This window comes from Heterodontus francisci, chromosome 11 (assembly GCF_036365525.1).
Source record: "Heterodontus francisci isolate sHetFra1 chromosome 11, sHetFra1.hap1, whole genome shotgun sequence".
Taxonomy (NCBI): domain Eukaryota; kingdom Metazoa; phylum Chordata; class Chondrichthyes; order Heterodontiformes; family Heterodontidae; genus Heterodontus; species Heterodontus francisci.
The window spans coordinates 21,069,918-21,087,590 of record NC_090381.1 but is presented as its reverse complement, the minus strand read 5'-3'; the positions used below and the strand labels follow the sequence as shown (position 1 = coordinate 21,087,590).

The 17,673-nt window shown below is 41.0% G+C and overlaps 1 protein-coding gene across 3 annotated transcripts in view; it reads left to right on the top strand.

Annotated features, from left to right (window-relative positions):
- The window catches only part of LOC137375124 (septin-2), a 114,376-nt gene extending 97,070 nt beyond the window's left edge, over positions 1-17,306 (top strand). For 2 of the 3 annotated variants that reach the window (XM_068041778.1, XM_068041779.1), the window contains exons 9-13: positions 3,561-3,706; positions 6,441-6,563; positions 11,283-11,340; positions 12,040-12,158; positions 13,165-17,306. In XM_068041778.1, the coding sequence (XP_067897879.1) occupies positions 3,561-3,706; positions 6,441-6,563; positions 11,283-11,340; positions 12,040-12,150 (438 nt within the window). In that variant the 3' untranslated portion in view covers positions 12,151-12,158; positions 13,165-17,306. The remainder of the gene's footprint in view (positions 1-3,560; positions 3,707-6,440; positions 6,564-11,282; positions 11,341-12,039; positions 12,159-13,164) is intronic. The other variant, XM_068041780.1, reaches the window with a different exon arrangement.
- The last annotated feature ends 367 nt before the right edge of the window (positions 17,307-17,673 follow it).

Genomic DNA, 17,673 nt, shown 5'->3' with positions numbered 1-17,673 from the left:
CATTTGTCTCAAGAAATTTCAGTGCTGCATCTCTACCCTGTTCTTTAAAGGAATATTGGTGTACCAAGCACTCGGCATTACATACAAAGGCAAAAACCGACAATCTTTGGCAACGGTTTTTAGGAAAACTAAACCCCCTGGTAGCTGTGGTGGCCCTCTTTAGAACCAAATTGTCAAATATTTGCTCTGAGCAGCAGAGTAACCTGTGAGTTTTTGATTCCACATGGTGCTCTCATCAGTTTCTGTCACATAACTATATGAGAAAATGGTAAACTAAAGACCCTGAGAGGGAATCTTGGTTATGAAGAAGTTCATTCTTTGTGGAAGCAGTCTTTTGAAGATTTGCCCTAAACAGCACAGTTAACAATCCATTAACGGTCCAGGAAAAGTTCCCTCTCTCTGGTAATACCTTTCTAGTTGAACTGGTTCACGAAACATGGTCCTTGATGTTGAGCCCAAGACTAATACCTGGTACCTCCATGAAAATCATAATTCTTCTAAAATTCTCTTGTCTAACTGCTTGAGATAGCAATGGATGATAACATTGAGGTTAATGGAGCAGAAAATTAAGTCCTTAAGTTTTCCTGCTGTTTTCTGCATAGTGCTGTGACAGCACATAAAATACTGTAATAAAAACAAGAAATGCTGGAAATACTCAGCAGGTCTGGCAGCATCTGTGGATAGAGAAACAGAGTTAACGTTTCAGGTCAGTGACCCTTCTTCAGAACTGACAAATATTAGAAATGTAAAAGGTTTTAAGCAAGTAAAGTGGGGGGTGGGGCAAGAGATAACAAAAGAGGTGTTGATAGGACAAGGTCACAGAGAATAACTGACCAGAAGGTCATGGAACAAAAATGTTAGAAAAAATACTGTGTACGGTTGTGGACACAACAGTACAGAAAGAATATTGCAAATGTTGAAAGAATACAGAAGTGAGCAATGAGAATGATTGTGGGGTGGAGGGTTTGGATTGTGAGTGTTTATGTAAGTTGGTCATTTTCTCATTGAAAAAGAGACAGTTGGGAGGTGATATGATTGCTGTTTTCTGAGTCTAAACGGAATAGATAGTGTGGACCATGATGAGCTCTTTCACCTTGTCCAGAACAATAGAACCAGAGGATACGGCGTGCACTTGAAAGGGTATAAATTCAAAATAAATCTGCAAAGACAACGGGCTGGATTTTAGAGGCCTCGACGTCTGGATCTGTGGCGGGTGGGTATGAAGATTGCCACGGACCTCGACGCCAGCAGGGCCTATCCCGATCCTGCTGGTGGCGGCCCCACACCCCCACCACTCGGCAACGGGACCGTAATTTAAATATTCAAATTCATTAACTTACCCGAGTTAATGAAGTTCCCATTGCCTCCTGAAATGCCGCCGCAATCTTCATCCCGGCAGCTGGTGCTGCCGCGCCTTCAGATCCCTGTGCAGGAAAACGAGGCATAACACCTGTGGGGAGGGGGGGAGGAGGTAAGTTTCTCAGTGTGGGAGAGGAGGAGCAGGGTCAAACTATTCTGATTGGTGGAGGGGATGGTGGGAAGGGATAAAGTTAAATGTTTGTGAACTTTGGGGTGGGGGAAGGTAATTATTTTTAGACGGGGGAGAGGGCAAGGAATGAGTATGAATGGGGGGGATGGGAGAGGGGCTGGAAACATGTAGTAATATTTTTTAATTCCAGTTTTATTACACTTTCCCTTTTAAATACATTTAAATTAAATGTAATGGCTGGAAGCCCTTTAAAAATGGCACCTGCGCAGTGGCACCGGACACTTGCCGGGGACGGCTTGCCTGCCCCCCTCTATGTCATAGGGGTTGGTGGCGGGGGGCAGTGGGCGGCGCAGTCCTCTCCAGCCATGTAAATGAGTCGCTGCGGCTCCACGGAGTAAAAACCCGTGCCTGTGGGCCACCATCTTTTACTATGGCGGCGTCAACATAAAATTCAGCCCAATGTTTCAGTGAACAAGTCCATAGAACAGGCATCCTAGGGAAAAAGTGGAAGCAGATGGTGTTCATTTAGATGCAAATTAGTAATATGTCTTTCAGCAAATAACATTTTGAGATACAGTATATGAGTAATTTGAGACGTGGTAAGTGTAGCATACCAGTGACTTTGGGCCTATGGTTGTGAATGCTTTTCAGCATGAGGGTTTTGCTTGCCTCATTTCTGCGTCTGTTGTACACTAATTATTGATTGCAATGATTAGTCAACAACTCCACTTATCATTGCATCAAGCAGCTATGGATGGTAAGTGAACTAGATGCACTATAGGAATTGTTAAATGAAAAATGATGATCTTACAGTACATTGTCTGCCATAAGTATACATTGTTTCCATCAGTATTTCAATTAAACATCATGGTAGAATTTGTGAAATTATTGTACTGTGTCCACTTAAACTGACAATTTATATTTTTTTCTGAATTTGGGATGTGCTGAAAGATCATTTTGAGCTAGAGTTTTGGGTGAAGTGCTCTTGGTTCAAGATCTGTCACTGATTAATGGGAGTAATTAGAGATGCATTGAATATCACACACTAAATGTATTGATCCAACACTCAAATGTACTCCAGAGTGTGATTTCTCCCATAGGAGTTTGTTAACTATACCTGAAATACACCAGTGGCAATGTTGGTGTGGTGTTCCTCATTCTACAAATGTAGCTGAGCCTCCACATAGAATAAAATAAACTTTCAACTGGGAATGAAGAAAACCATACGTAAAGTAGCTCATTTAAAAGTCTTTATAACAGTTATTTCATTTGGCTATTTAACATTAGGCAGCCCTGATGTCATACAGCAATGAAAGCTATTTTGGATTCTATTTATAAGGCAGATGTATGAATTATTCCTTGTGCATTTCTGTAAACGTTTGGGTAGATTTTTTTTCAGAAAAATGGTTCTTTTGCCTATTTAAGACAAATGTCAGTGTCCACTCCTCAGCAAGGCCATTGATTTACAGCGAGTTAATAAGTCAACCTGCACTTTTGTTTCCATGGATTTGTGTTTTGCTGGGGTTTTGTGCATTCAATTCCACCCATGTTTCCACAGAAACTAAATCAGTGGTCTTGGTGATGGATAATCCATGCCTGTTTGTTGACATTGATGTGTGAAAAGTAAAGGAGGGAGAGAAACATCAATTTACCTGCTGGGAACTGAGGTTCAGTGGATTAGCATACTGTCCTCTTCAGATTTGGGACTTGAATTTAATTTGCCTCTGAAGTGAAAGAATATAGGTGTATTTGAGATGTGATGTAATACGTATGAAAATTTTCTTCGGTAGCCATTGTATGAGATTGGCATGTTTGGTTCACCTGAGTAAATAATCTCTCAGGCTTGTGCATATAGTATCTCCAGTTACAGATGCATGAGATTGTACCTGGTCTTTAGATTTTATTTTTGCATCTGTTCCCTCACTCCACACCACACAACTCTGTATAAGGCTTTTGGTCAAACTTGCATCTAGGTCTTGGCAGCAGAAGCCACGGAAGGTCTTTTTTTTTAAGGTGTCAGTCTTCGAACAGTTGTGATGTTGTCCTGAAGTGTTCTCTCTTGTGAATATAGGCCAGTATCCCTTTTGCTGTAGTTGGATCTAATCAGTTGATTGAGGCAAAAGGCAAAAAAGTCCGAGGGCGTCTGTATCCATGGGGAGTAGTGGAAGTGGAGAATCCAGAGCACAATGACTTTCTGAAGCTGAGGACCATGTTAATGTAAGTTCCCTAGCTGTACATGTCATAGTAATGTGTTTATCTTGGTACCCTTAGTGCAGTATTTGAGGGGTTGTTAAAACATGAACTGAATGCTGTGTACTGCCACATTTTTAAATGTGCTCAGCAAATACTTCTGAAGAATTCTCTGGGATAAGGCTTTTCGGTGGTTTTGAATGTTTGTACGAAAACATTGTGCATATTGTTACCACCGAGGTAGGAGTAATACACTATCAATTCAGTCCCATTACTCCACAGGTCACAGCATATTACAGTTTTCCATCGCCCAGAAATTAGCCAAATTAAACATTTTATTAACCCCAGAATAAAACACACCAAACCAGGTATCTTTAAACAACAACAAATTAACTATTTGTGAATAAACTAAACCTTAAACAATACTGAGTCTATGAGTCTATGTCTGAAAATACTTTGTAACTCCTTCTACCTCCTAACCTTCATGTTTACACGCATACGTTTCAAAAACCAACGGTTAATTGATTCTAAAATGATGTTTTTAAAATTAGAGCTGTTTCTTAGGAATAATAAAACAACTGCGTTGTAAGTCCTGGTTGGTTACTTTCCCGGATCAGTGAGGGGTCCCAGAGTTGAATAATCAGATGCCACTCTATGTTTACAGGCGAGTTTGAAGAACAGTCTGTAATGGATAGGTGTTTCCAGCACTTCAGCTGCAGTAGGCATCACACAGATCTTTCAACAAGGAGTATAACAACAGGTCTATTTAGATTTTGAATTAGCAGTCTTATCAGTAGAAACTTTATTGAGTTTCCAGAACTCTCAGAAACACGAAAGGCAACAAAGTCATTCCTGAGGCAGAGACCTCAGACGGGAGTAAAAAGGAATTTGCTACCTCCAATAATGCAAAGATGCCTTTCCAGGGGTCTTTTCCTCTTTAGACGAAACACAGTCTGTAGGCCAGTGTAGATTTTCAGCTGAGAGAGACAAATCTTTTTTTCAAGGAGAGCACGCTTTGCTGGTCTGCCAGATCAAACTGGTTCTAGCCAGTCTTTACACAAAGTCAAACTGATACAATACGGCATGTGACCCCTCTCGCTGTTGCTTAAGAACTGGCTTTTAGCTCTCACACGCTGTTCTCAGAATATAAAAACTGCTCTCAGTCTCAAAGGCACAGAGTTTTTAAACAGAGAAAAAACACTTCCATGACTATATACAATTGAATAAAAGAACAAAGAAAATTACAGCACAGGAACAGGCCCTACGGCCCTCCAAGCCTGCGCCGATCCAGACCCTCTATCTAAACCTGTCTCCTATTTTCTAAGGGTCTGTATCTCTTTGCTTCCTGCCCATTCATGTATCTGTCTAGATACATCTTAAAAGATGCTATCGTGCCCGCGTCTACCAACTCCGCTGGCAACGCGTTCCAGGCACCCACCAACCTCTGCGTAAAGAACTTTCCACGCATATCCCCCCTAAACTTTTCCCCTCTCACTTTGAACCCGTGACCCCTAGTAATTGAATCCCCCACTCTGGGGGTAAAAAGCTTCTTGCTATCCACCCTGTCTATACCTCATGAGTTTGTACACCTCAATCAGGTCCCCCCTCAACCTCCGTCTTTCTAATGAAAATAATCCTAATCTACTCAACCTCTCTTCATAGCTAGCGCCCTCCATACCAGGCAACATCCTGGTGTATCTCTAGCAATTTTCTTCTTGTGCCTCTCCTTTCTTGGAGGCAGTGATGCATACTGGGGTACAGTTTCGCTAATCCCTGCAGCCCACCAATGCCTTGTCCAGTTCTTCAGTATGAACTTGGTCAGTGAGTATTGGTAAATTAATTAACTTGTGGACCCACAGCCAAATCAGTTCCTGTTGTTGCTCAACAGTTGCATGTATTTTCCAGTGGATGTGCGTGAGTAGCAATCCAGAAAAGGGGCCCTGGCTTTTTTTATTCTTTCTCCCTTTCTTCCTCAAAGCTATGGACAGCTGAGGCCAGTTATTGCACCTTTACTACTTCATTTATTTATTTAGAGATACAGCACTGAAACGGGCCATTCGGCCCACCGAGTCTTTGCCGACCAACAACCACCCATTTATGCTAACCCTGCAGTAATCCCATATTCCCTACCACCTACCTACACTAGGGGCAATTTACAATGGCCAATTTATCTATCAACCTGCAAGTCTTTAGCTGTGGGAGGAAACCAGAGCACCCGGCGAAAACCCACGCGGTCACAGAGAAAACTTGCAAACTCCACACAGGCAGTACCCAGAATCGAACCCAGGTCCCTGGAGCTATGAGGCTGCGGTGCTAACCACTGCGCCACTATGCTGCTCTACTGTATTGACTAAGGTCAGCTAACTCAGAATAGGTCTGGGATTGGACCTGGTATTTTTGCAGTCTGTAGCTTAATACTACAAGAGTCAAATTTACTCTGAGCAGCCAACTTTTCAGCTAGGAGCATGTCTAAGCTTCACTCTGGGTTCAAGGTGTGCATTTGTTTGGCATCAACAACCCCTTTGTGGGGTTGTGTGATTCTCAGTTACTTTATGTTGGGGCTGTTATGGTGTTTCTACTCACTAGTTGGTGCTGTTCAGTATTTCAAACATCATAGCATTTAACAGGTAAATATTTACTGATGTGGACTTCTGTTTTTTGCATTTGGTCCTGTCAACTTGAAAAGACTGATTAGCTGCATTACCCAGTTTGTTCCAAAAAAACCAATTCTAATGTCCCCCTTTGTCTTTGTACTGTCTAGTACACACATGCAGGATCTGCAGGAGGTGACCCAGGATCTTCACTATGAAAACTTTCGCTCGGAGCGTCTCAAACGGGGTGGCAGGTTGTCTTCACATGGTTACGTTCTCCCTCTGTCTCCTTCGTACGTATCTGTCATCTGTCTCTTTACCTTCTCACTCTCTGAAAACCTTTTGAACAGAAACTTCTGGTACACCACAACCTGTGCCTGGTGTTTGAAAGGAGGGAATGCAGCTTGTATGTTAACCTATGTCTGGGGAGAGGGGATGAAGTTCATCTAGAATCCCATTCATCTAATTCCCCAATTGCTAACTCTGTCGGATTTACCTAGCTAGAAAGGAATGTCGATAAAATCTGCCATTACGGTCTCCTCCTTTGATGTCACTGTTTATGTATGGATTAGCCCAGAGTGGACTAAATTCACCTAATTGTTGACCAGAAGCCTTGGAGCTCAGACTTGGCACTTTCTACTAGAAAATAAGATTCCTCTCCCCACAGATGAGCTGCCCTTTGAAGCCATCTGATCTGTGTGTACTCGAAGAGGGAACTGATGGAACACTTTAGCTTCCGTGCATCACAAATTGGTCCTCTTTTACTAGTTCATCTCCTTGATTTTAAACTGAGTGGAGACTTATAATATGCTGCTAATGGTCCCAATATGGATGGCTTAAAAATGACTCCAATCAGGCTAGTAGCAGCATATTAAATTGTGAATTATTCAGCTATTTACAAAATTGCTTCAGAAAAAGAAAATCCCAAAATGCTGTCCCTAATCGAAATAGAAACTGGTGTATGGCTTTGGAGCAATTCCTAGCCATAAGGAACTTCAACCAAGGTTCACCACTCACTCAGAAATAATCTTTTTGGACTTCTGGCCTCCCTCTTTCAGGTGTTTTGGGGGTAGGGGGTGGTGGGGGCGAGCTCATTCTCACTTGGGTCTTTCAGCGAGGGTGACTAAACAACACAAGAATGACTGGCTGAATGAGCTTGCCAGCCTGCAGTAGCCCCACTGAAGCCATTTTAGCTCTGGCAACAAAAGAAGGCCTTTTGAAAAATTAAGTTTTGAAAAATAAGTGTTCAGTCTTGTTGAGGTGCATCCTGTGTCAGGAAGGTGTGGTTTCCCTAATAAGATTGTATAATTCTGTGCCATCAGCTCTACATGAAATTTCATTATTCCCTTCCCTGTAGGAAAATGAAATACTTTTTGGGGGATGGAAGGAGTGCCTTCCCCTACCCTGCCCCACCCCACCCCATATAAAGGTTTTTATTGACATGTTTGAATCTTGTCTCGTGTCCACACAAGATTGCAGGTGAGGTTAGCTATAGGACAGCTCCACTGTCCTATAGAGCACAGCATGGCAGGGCAATGTAAAAGCCCATTAATGGGAATGCATGTTCTCGTTCTGAGACAATTTTTGTAGAAGCTGATTCTAGAGTGCCTCCTACCATTTGTTGCATCTGCTGTGTTTGAGTTGCTTAGTGTGTGACACTCACTGGGAAAGGTGTGATAAGCAGCAACACATTGGTGAAAACTTGGAGTTGGAGGTCCTTTTGATCGGTTACCTACTATCCTTTTTATTAAGTCTGTGTTATCAGAGTTGTACCAGAAGTGGGACCCAGTGGGACACACATTAATGAAGAAATTGATTAGATTCTGTGTGCCATGAATTGGATTTTGTACCTTCCTGGTGTCTATGAAGCCAGATTTAGTAATTCCTTTTACAAATGTTTGAAATTTAAGAAGGTTCTCGATGCTTTTTTTTTTATAAAGAGTAATGTTTTAATATTTATCCTTTCCCCGTCTTGAGCAGCACAGTTCCTGAAAAGAAGGTATATGGATTAATTAAGCTGTGATGTCTGTCGATTTGGTAGGAGTAATTTTAAGATTCCATTGAGCTCGAAGTATGTCCAAATCCGCTACGTTTAAAACACGCACCCACTGTTGATATAGAACATGCTTGTACCACTTTGTTTCCAGGGACACGGCCAAGCGTAACTACAGTGTAACTGACCGCATGCAATTTGGTAACGAGGGATACGGTCCCCGGAAGTGCAGAAGGTTTTAGTTTAGGCAGGCATCAGGATTGGTGCAGGCTTGGAGGGCCGAATGGCCTGTTCCTGTGCTGTACTGTTCTTTGTTCTTTGAGGGTTGTAGAATATTTGTTTCACAGTGTCGCTGCCAGAATGCCAACTGCAGCAGCTGTTCATCAATTGCTGATTGCTGCCATTGCCATGAAGTTGCAACCCTTTTACGGTGGCTGCTTGGCTGAAAGTCATTGGTTTGTTATTTGAAAAGAAAGTCATGCCATTTTAATTGGGTTGCCAAAAGAACCGGGAATCTTTTTCACATTCAACTAACTGCCCAGCCCTGCATTATTAATAACTTGGGTTCTGTTTGTATTGCACATTATTCCTGGACCCCATCAAGTCATTGTACAAAATATTTTGTATGAGCCTTCATAAAGGTGGTGTCAGTCACATGATATAACACTGCCCTGTTTGCATAATGTGTTCACTAATGTTGCTTCAGCCTATTTTATTTTCCACATCACTTGAATTGGCATATCAGCGTGTTGCCGTCTTTACTATCTAATGCCCTCCTGCTACAGAACTCACATGATCCTTGGCTACAAGGTCTACATTGGCTTCCATAGCTTTTTTGGTGGCTGCATATATTGGGCATTTATTGGCATAGGTAGAAATATTGATTTGTTCCAATGTAGTGTGGGATGATTCATCAAACCAAGTTGGGTTCTGACTATTGGAGGCAGACTAACTCGGATCTCCTTAAAGGCTTCTAACTGAAATGCTTTTGATATGTCTGTGTGGTTGGGTAGATTGGGAAAAAATAAACCATTACTGTATGGTTTTATAAACTTCAGTGGAGGCACACAGTTGCAATAGCATAGCAAACCGAACACAAGCAGGCCAATTGATCCAATTTAGCTGTGCCTCGATGGTTCTGATGTAGAGCCAACATTCATTCATTCTATCCGCATTCCCTGCTAGGTGATACCCTTCAGTATTTTTCTCCAAGTGTTTGATTCCTTTTTAAATATTATAATTGACTCTGCTTATGATAATGCAGTCCATGTTCTATTAGCCCATGGTATGAAAACATTAACCCAAACTGCACTGTGGTAATACTGCTGTAGACTACCTGTGACAGGTTCTGTGCCCTTCAAACAAAGTAGTAAAGCAATGTGTTTAAGGGTTATGTGTCTGCTTTATTAACAAGTAGAAAGGTAGTGTGTGCTTCCCCATGCATCTAACCTAGCTTTCTAGGAAAACATAAATATGCTGTAACCTCATTGTGCTAACCATTTTTTGCTGTTTTTGCTTGCCATTTGAGGGACAACACACAAGGATAGTTATGATTTGAAATGCTTTTCCTTATAGCATTTTTAATTTACTAGCTGTCGAACTTAATCATCTAATGCTAAAGAAAATGTTCAAGTGAGGCACTGCATTTAACACCATTTTTCTGAAATGGGAAGCTCAGTCTGATAGGATTAGATCGTTGTTTTCCCCCAATTCGCCTATCCTCGTTACTATTTTCCTCTTTCCTTTTATACGTTTCTGCTTTTTTCTCCTTTTCCCACATTCTTGGTTATTAATTTACACTTGTTTTTTAAAAAAATGTTTTGCCAAGGATTCATGGCCTTCATCATTTGATGGATGGATTTGGAGGTACAGAAGATACTTGATTTGAAGGAAGGCATCTCCACAGTCACATTGACAATTGTTAGACTAACATTGGGTCTGGTATTTCAGTATAAAGTGTTTAGCAGTATTAATGATACGATGGATATGTTGTCCTGATGCCAGCTGTGTGGGGTTGGTTCCATACTAATGGCAATCACAATTTATATTGTCACATTTAACTGGTTGAAGATGTTGTTCGCTGAGTGGAATGTACTATTAAACTAAGCTGAACTTGTTAGAACAGTATTCCAGTAGAGCTCTTAACAGTTCTGAATAAAATTGGTTTCATCCAGCTGGCAGCCATTATAGTTTGGGGCTGTATGAAGCTCTATAGTTGGGGAATAGATTGCATTGTACTTACGCTGCCATTGTTAACATAGGGAGCAGATTCCAGACCCAGGTTAAAAATACCTTTTTGATGTATTGAGTTTTTCCAAGTTCAAATGTAGCTTGGCCAAAATCGAACTTCATTTATCCAAGATAACAATTTGGGGAAACAAAAGTCCATGCTCGGGAAGGAGTGATGCAACTTCTGATGATTGGGTTAAATTACATTGTTAGAGGAGGAGAGAAGACTGAATTGTCTCTGACCAGGAGCTACTTTGCATTTTCTGTGCTTTATCTTAAGTCATTGTGACATTGTATATATGTGATACTAAGAAACTATAACCCTTTGAGAACTGCTGTGAACTGCAAAGGTGTCTCAACTGTAGGTGTCTAATCAAACAAAAATTTTAAAAGAACTCAAATACTGGACTTGGCTACAGGACTGGTTTCCATGCAAGTGGTGGTCTTCCAGTTTGCTTCTGGTGATGCATTCCTCCAAATAATTCTAGCACTATTTTTGCTACCTGCTTACGATCAAACTACAGGCTGATTCTGGCAAGCAGTAAAATCAAGATGAAATTTGGAGAGTGGTAAAGATTTTGCTGAAGGGAACAATGCGAGAGCAAGTTTAGTAAAGTTGTGATTGCCATAGGTGCTGTTTAATTTCAAGCAGCATTTTGCTATTGATTTGAGGGTCAGGTTAAATTCAGATTATTCTGTCAGGTTGTTGTATAGTGATCCAGATGAGGTAAGATACGTGGTATGGAATAGATCTGTGCTTTTGTGTATCTAATACTGTCATGTCTCTCAGGAAAGGGGAAGAGCATCCTCAGGATAAGGACCAGATCCTGCTGGAGAAAGAAGCTGAGGTAAAAGTTGGAATAATGCAGGAAATACTCATTTCCTTTTTTTTTTAAAAGGCTACATTTTCTGACTGTACAACCACTAGGTGGCGCCACTGGCACATACACAAATCGATTGGAACGTCACTGCCTGCAACATCTATGGCAACTGTGCTCAATTTGACACAAAAAAATGAATTGAACCCAAACCCCCTCACTGCTCAATGGCCACGATCGCCACCTTTGTCCACCTCCCCGCCCAAAAATACCCTGCTCCCTCCCGCGATCACTGCTTCAATCGCCGCTTCTCTTCGCTGCTCCCTGCTACACCCGTCTGCTCACTGCTCCATCCCCCCATTCTCTCCTGCTCGCTAAGGCTTGCTTCATTGCATGACAAATGTACAGCACTAGTGACTGCTGAATCTCAACTTTGAGCTGGGATTCCTGTCCAGACGTTATGCAAAGCCAGCTTCTGTGGGGGTGTTCTCTTGTTTCGTAATCAAGTTTGAATGCATTCGGGCTATAGTAGCCTCTGAGCACTGAATCAGTTCTCCCAGTTTGAAGTAATAACTTTGCGAACTTTAGTCTCTGCATTTCTTTATTAGTCACTAGCAAGTGGCACAGATGTTTTGTTGATGTATGAAAGATGTGAATCTTGAAAACTGCAAGCCTTTCAATGTTGAAGAGATGGCCAGATGCTATTGTTAATGCTATTCCCTCTTTCAGTTGCGCCGCATGCAGCAGATGATTGCCCAGATGCAGGCTCAGATGCAGATGCAAATGCAGAAACCAGGAGGAGATGGAGACACCAGCAGTGTGCACAGTCAGCATGTCTAAACTGGAGAGTAAGTGTTAACATGCACAAGCTACAAGTTAACCAAATTAGAGGGATTGGCTAGGAAGTATATGTAGGTGGTGCAGGTATTCTAGTAATCTAGTGGAGCGATTGCAGATGCTAGTGAAGCAGTAAGCCTGGTCGAGGGCAAGGGCAGTAAATGTTAATAGTTCAGAACTTCAGAGAAGTGTAGGGTATGGATGGCAGAGTAGAGCTGAAAGGGAGTGTATAGCAGGTGTGGGTCATGTAGTAAACAAAGGAAGGACAAGGTGCTGGGTGTGGGTAGCATAGCAAATCTGGGAGGAAATGGAGAATTGGAGTTTTTTCTCAGTCTCGACATTTATGGTTTGGAATTGAAACCATTTAGGGTCTTATGAGAACCTCCTTCAATACACTTCTATCCCATCACAAATAGAGCTCATTCTGTGTTGAACTTGAGTTATATACAAGGAAATATTGCCTCAGTCTTTTTTCCAGAATAAAAACAGATTAGTGAAGCTAAGGCTTCTACATTATAAAATTTGGCTTCATTGCCATGCTTTAAATGCCTTTGGAAAAACTTCCAACATCAGAACAACAGTAAAAGAAAAGAAAATGTGAACAAAAATTTTGCCATTAGTTTAAGGCACTAATCCAGTTTCTAAACAATTCAGATGAACAATGTCCAAGGAAGAAAATATACCAAGCCAAAGAGAGAGCTCTAAGGGACGACCAAAATGTTATTGCAGAGGTGGATTTTAAGAACGGTCTTAAAGATGGAGATGAAATTCCAGAGGGCCTAGGCTGTTGAAGGCATAGCTGCCACTGGTGTGGTTTAATGGTTTACTCCTGTTCCTATGTTTCAGCATAGACCTGGAATTGAACCTGTCATCACCCAAGTCTGCAAAGTTCAGTGCCAAAGAAGCTAGGTTTATGAGGGGACTAAATATGGGGTCTAGTGTAAGGTCACTCACTGCCAGTAGACTTTCATTATGTATTACTTCTAAAATGTTATCCTTTATCACTGTCTGTTACAGGCAAAGATTGAAGAATCCTTGAAGCGGAGATGGAGAGAGATTTGGAGTGTGGAAAATATGGTAGCCAGTGTTGGCAGCTGATTTCAGTGCTTGGTTCACGATGCTGTATTGTAACCTTTGTACCATTATTTCTGCCTTTTTTTTTTACTGTGTTAGTTTCCCTTTTTATATATTATGTATTGTGGTGATCTTGCATTATTCTCATTTCCCATTATGTTAATTTTTCACCCTATGTACCTTTTTATGAAGTTGTAGCTTTCTAGTACTTGGTATTTACAACACTGGTTAAGGGTGCAAAAGCCACTGTATTATTGGAAAAGATTTGATTATAAAGGAACTGTAGCCAATTCTATTAATACTAGCTGATTTAAATGTACAGGGTGGGATGGGGCTGGGGGGAGGTGCAGATGGATATACAAGCTGTTGCTGCCGATCCATAGCATACTGAAGGTAGATGCAGGTTGGGCTTGGTCACTGGACCTTGATGTTTTCTGGCCATGTACCAGGTTGCTGTATGTATAAGCAGTTACTGTACGCTATGTCCTCAGTATTGTGTCCTGCAAACATCTTGACCCAGGACAGAAATAGTCCTCAAAAGTACAATGATTTAGTTAAAGTCTGGTTCAATGACCTTTTTTTTTTCTGATGTGTTAATGAATTTGCTGCTCCTTTGCTTTGAGGCTTATGCTTTGTACTTGGTTGTGGTGCAGGGACTTTTGGCCCATGATTCCACTTGGCAGACAACAGTTTGACAGGCTCTTGTCTTTTAATGGTGCAGCCCCACATGACTGAGTCTTGATGCTTGGCATTTCCATTGTTGTTTCCCTGGTATAGTTTCATATTTACTTTTGGGGGAGGGTGTGCCATAATTCAGGGAATGAGGCAAATGGGTGCATTCTATAATTGGTTTACGGGAAGTGCAGTAATAATGTAGTCTTCTCACATAAAATGTTGGATGCTGGTGTTTGAGAGATCTGCAAATGGATGGTATGAAAATTTAAACAAATACCCATTGTTTATATAAGCACTAAATTAGATAGGATTTTTTTAATAACTGGAGAACAGTCTGTTTACTCTGATAATCCTTAGGGATAACAAATCCACTGACTTGTTCTCCAGTGTATTGTTTTAAATTACTTTATTTAGTCCCTTACACCTGCTGTCCGTGAAATGTTTTTATAATATAGCTCTTTTGAAATGGTGCGGATGCGCACACTGCTGGACAGTACCACAATGGGCAACAGCACTGTCTTCAGTGCACTCTCACCATTTGATCTGACCCTTCACACTCACTGTTGGGGAAACTACATATATGCTCCTGGCACAAGGTCTTAGACAGCTTCAGTTATTTCATAGCATGTGCATGAGTTCTAACTAAAATACCCATATTTTAAAAATAAAAACCTGCCATCTGAGTGTTTCTGATCACACTAGGTTCATCGAAAGGTGTACTAAAATTCTGGATTGGGCATGGCTATTTTCCCCCCACTATAATGCTTTCCTTTGGCCTCTAACCAGCTTTCTTAAAAAGGTTATTGTTATGATCGGTTATAGTGCTTCATGTACCCAGCCTACTCATTCAGAGTAAATCCTGATATTGGTCTATACAGAAATGTAAGAGACCTTCATAGGCCTGTCTGCTACTCCACCTGAAATAATTTTCATTACTACTTTGATCAAATTTGCTTTCAAATTCCTTGCCAATGGTTCAGATTGACTTGGAGCGCGTGCTTTTTAATTATTTTTTGAGATCAGTGGTGGTGAGTCCATTTGAGTGCTTTGTGGCTCACTGTTTCTAAATTAGTCGCCTGCAATCTCTGCATTTGGATGTGTTCAACAAACTATTATTCAGGAACCGGACACCAAATAAGATGCTGCCTAAGTGGGTGATTGTAGTGTTTAGCAGAAGAATATAGGACATTACATCTTCATACCCTGCAGGCTCTTCACAACATTCTGTTGCATTCTGTTTCAATCTCGCAAATGCTGTGTAGTTTAATTCTTGCACATCAGTAGGTCCTTGCATTGTTTTACATGGCCCAGGTACCTGTAATTGGGAAGAACTGAAATCTCATTGAGATCCTATGTTTAAATCTCTTTATAAAAAGTGCCATCAAAATTAATTCCCTTTGGTTAGGCAGGGTCTGCAAGCTTTTGCCTTCATGGGCTGCATTGACCATAACATGCAGCCTGTGTTGGAGGAGGAGTCTGCAAAGTTTAAATCCATGTTCCCATTGATCAGTATATAACTCAAGTAGCCAATTCTAACGGACCTTGATGTTCTGATTTAGGATTTATTAACCAGCAAACCAGCTGTGCTAAGAAAAACCCTTTCCAAACTTGTAGGAATGCAAAAAGAGCAAAAGCAGATTGGATACCCTGTAGTGCAGAGCTTTGGATGAGCTGTGTGTTCCAATATTTGGGGCAGTGGAAGCTAGTGGAGAGAGAGCAGCAGAAGTTCAGAGATTTGGATGATTGACAGGAGGTGACAACCAGAGTAGAGTCATGTGTGGATTGGCATTGTGACTCAGATATTTTAGTTGCTGAAAGAAAAATTAGTATTGCCATGTCAGACATCTGACAACATTTTAAGGTATGAGCAATGAGTCGCATGAGTCTGCCCCTGTAATTAAAAAAAATAGTTTGTGTGCCCTCAGATTGTAACTCTCAAATGAGTATCTCTCAGCAATTCAGATACACATACAAAGAATGGGATAAAATTAATTTCATGTGCAACATCTCTATAGGACTGTACAGACTTCTGCTTGTACATGCAATCGCATGTGTATAGATCGGGTATGGTTTCTGGAAGTACTTTAGCTTGACACTAAGGTTACCCTTTTTATTTAACTGGCGAATTATATTGCTGCTGAAAAAGCATTTTGTAAATAGGCGATCTTATGAACAGAACATTCCTTGACCTAGCATAATTAGTTCTTCGCCTTATTATGAAATCAAATACATCTGCCAACTCTTGTAGCAACTTCCGATGCAGCACGTTAATGTACTGTGAATCCGATGAAGTTTCTTACTATCACAGGAGTATCTGAGTTATAGAAATGAGCAGAGGAAGGAGGAAGTTTCCACAGCCAATGACTTATGCCTGCATTTATTTTCAGATTGGCACAGAATTGTGAACTAGTGTGCGAACGGGAGTATTTTGAGTTTTCACCATTTTTGTACTTGAATGGTATTAAACAGATGCACTGTGAATTGTCCATTTTGTCTCAGTGAAGTGTCATACATTGATACCACACTCCAAATGAGTTTTGTAAAACGGGATAGTAGAGAGAAACAACATTGTCCTTTATGCACTCAACAAATAACACAATACTGTGCTTTATATTGAAGCTTTTAATGTGTGAAATAGTTAGCATTTAATTCCTAACGCATGTGTATGTCCAGTACACGCAGCCTTAGAAAGCCAGCCTCTCCCTTTGATGTCAGTCTGTTATGAGACTGTGAAACAAGAAAAAGGCATACTTGTTTACATTTCCTATCACCAGACTCTTCCAGTACTCATCCAGATTTTCCTTTGTCTTCTAATTTTAGTGAAAATCAAAATCAAAATGTTCCTTGCTGTATACTTGTACTTTGCCTAAATATTGTTTAAAAAAAGGGAAAATGGAGTTCAGTGTGGGAGGGGGAGGAGGAACTGTATTTCTACCGTTATGCAAACTGTTTCCAGTCACTGTTCAGGTAATTCACTTGAAGGAGGTGAAGAGTTTGAGAGAAAGTGTATTTTCTCTGACTGCTATTTTGTACTTCCATCCTGATTGGACTGCCAATGACCCATTAAGGTGTCCAGTTGCATAGCTTTTATACTGCCAAAATATTGATGAGACTGTTAGTGTTACTTTCACATTTTGAAATTTTGGATTTCAGAAGCTGTTTTAGAACTGCTAACCATTTCAGTATTGTATCTGGTTACAATGTTTGAATTCACTAGTAGGTTTAGAAGTGATGCTGGATTCTGTTTCAGAGCATTGTGTCTGATGGCTTGTGGGTCAGCCAGATCTGTTGGTGTACTGGAGATTGAGGCAGCAATAATGAAACCCAGTCCTGCCCAACTAGTTAGTATAAAAAATGTCATTATGTGTATATTCACTAAAATGTCACAATAAACTTGAACAAAAACCCAAGTAGTTTGGTCTGTCTTTAGTTTTATAAACACACTGTGGCTGAAATAATTATACGACACAGAAACTCTAAGATGCCCTTGTCAGTGATTTTTGGGAAATCTCCACCCCCCTGATGCATCTTCAGGGCATTGAATATGGCTGACACATCCTGCTAGCCATGGTGAACCTACTGTTCTTTGGGGAAAGATGCTATAGTGCCAAATTGGACCACTCTTCTCACCCACTTCATACAGCAGCATGTCCACTTTGCCAGTCATCAGATGGGTTTCAGGTGCTGCAATGCTCCATCCCTTGACAGACTCAGTTTTCTGATTCCATATGTTTCATCTGGTTCCTGGCAGCCAATGGCAAGTTTAATGTGCTTGCC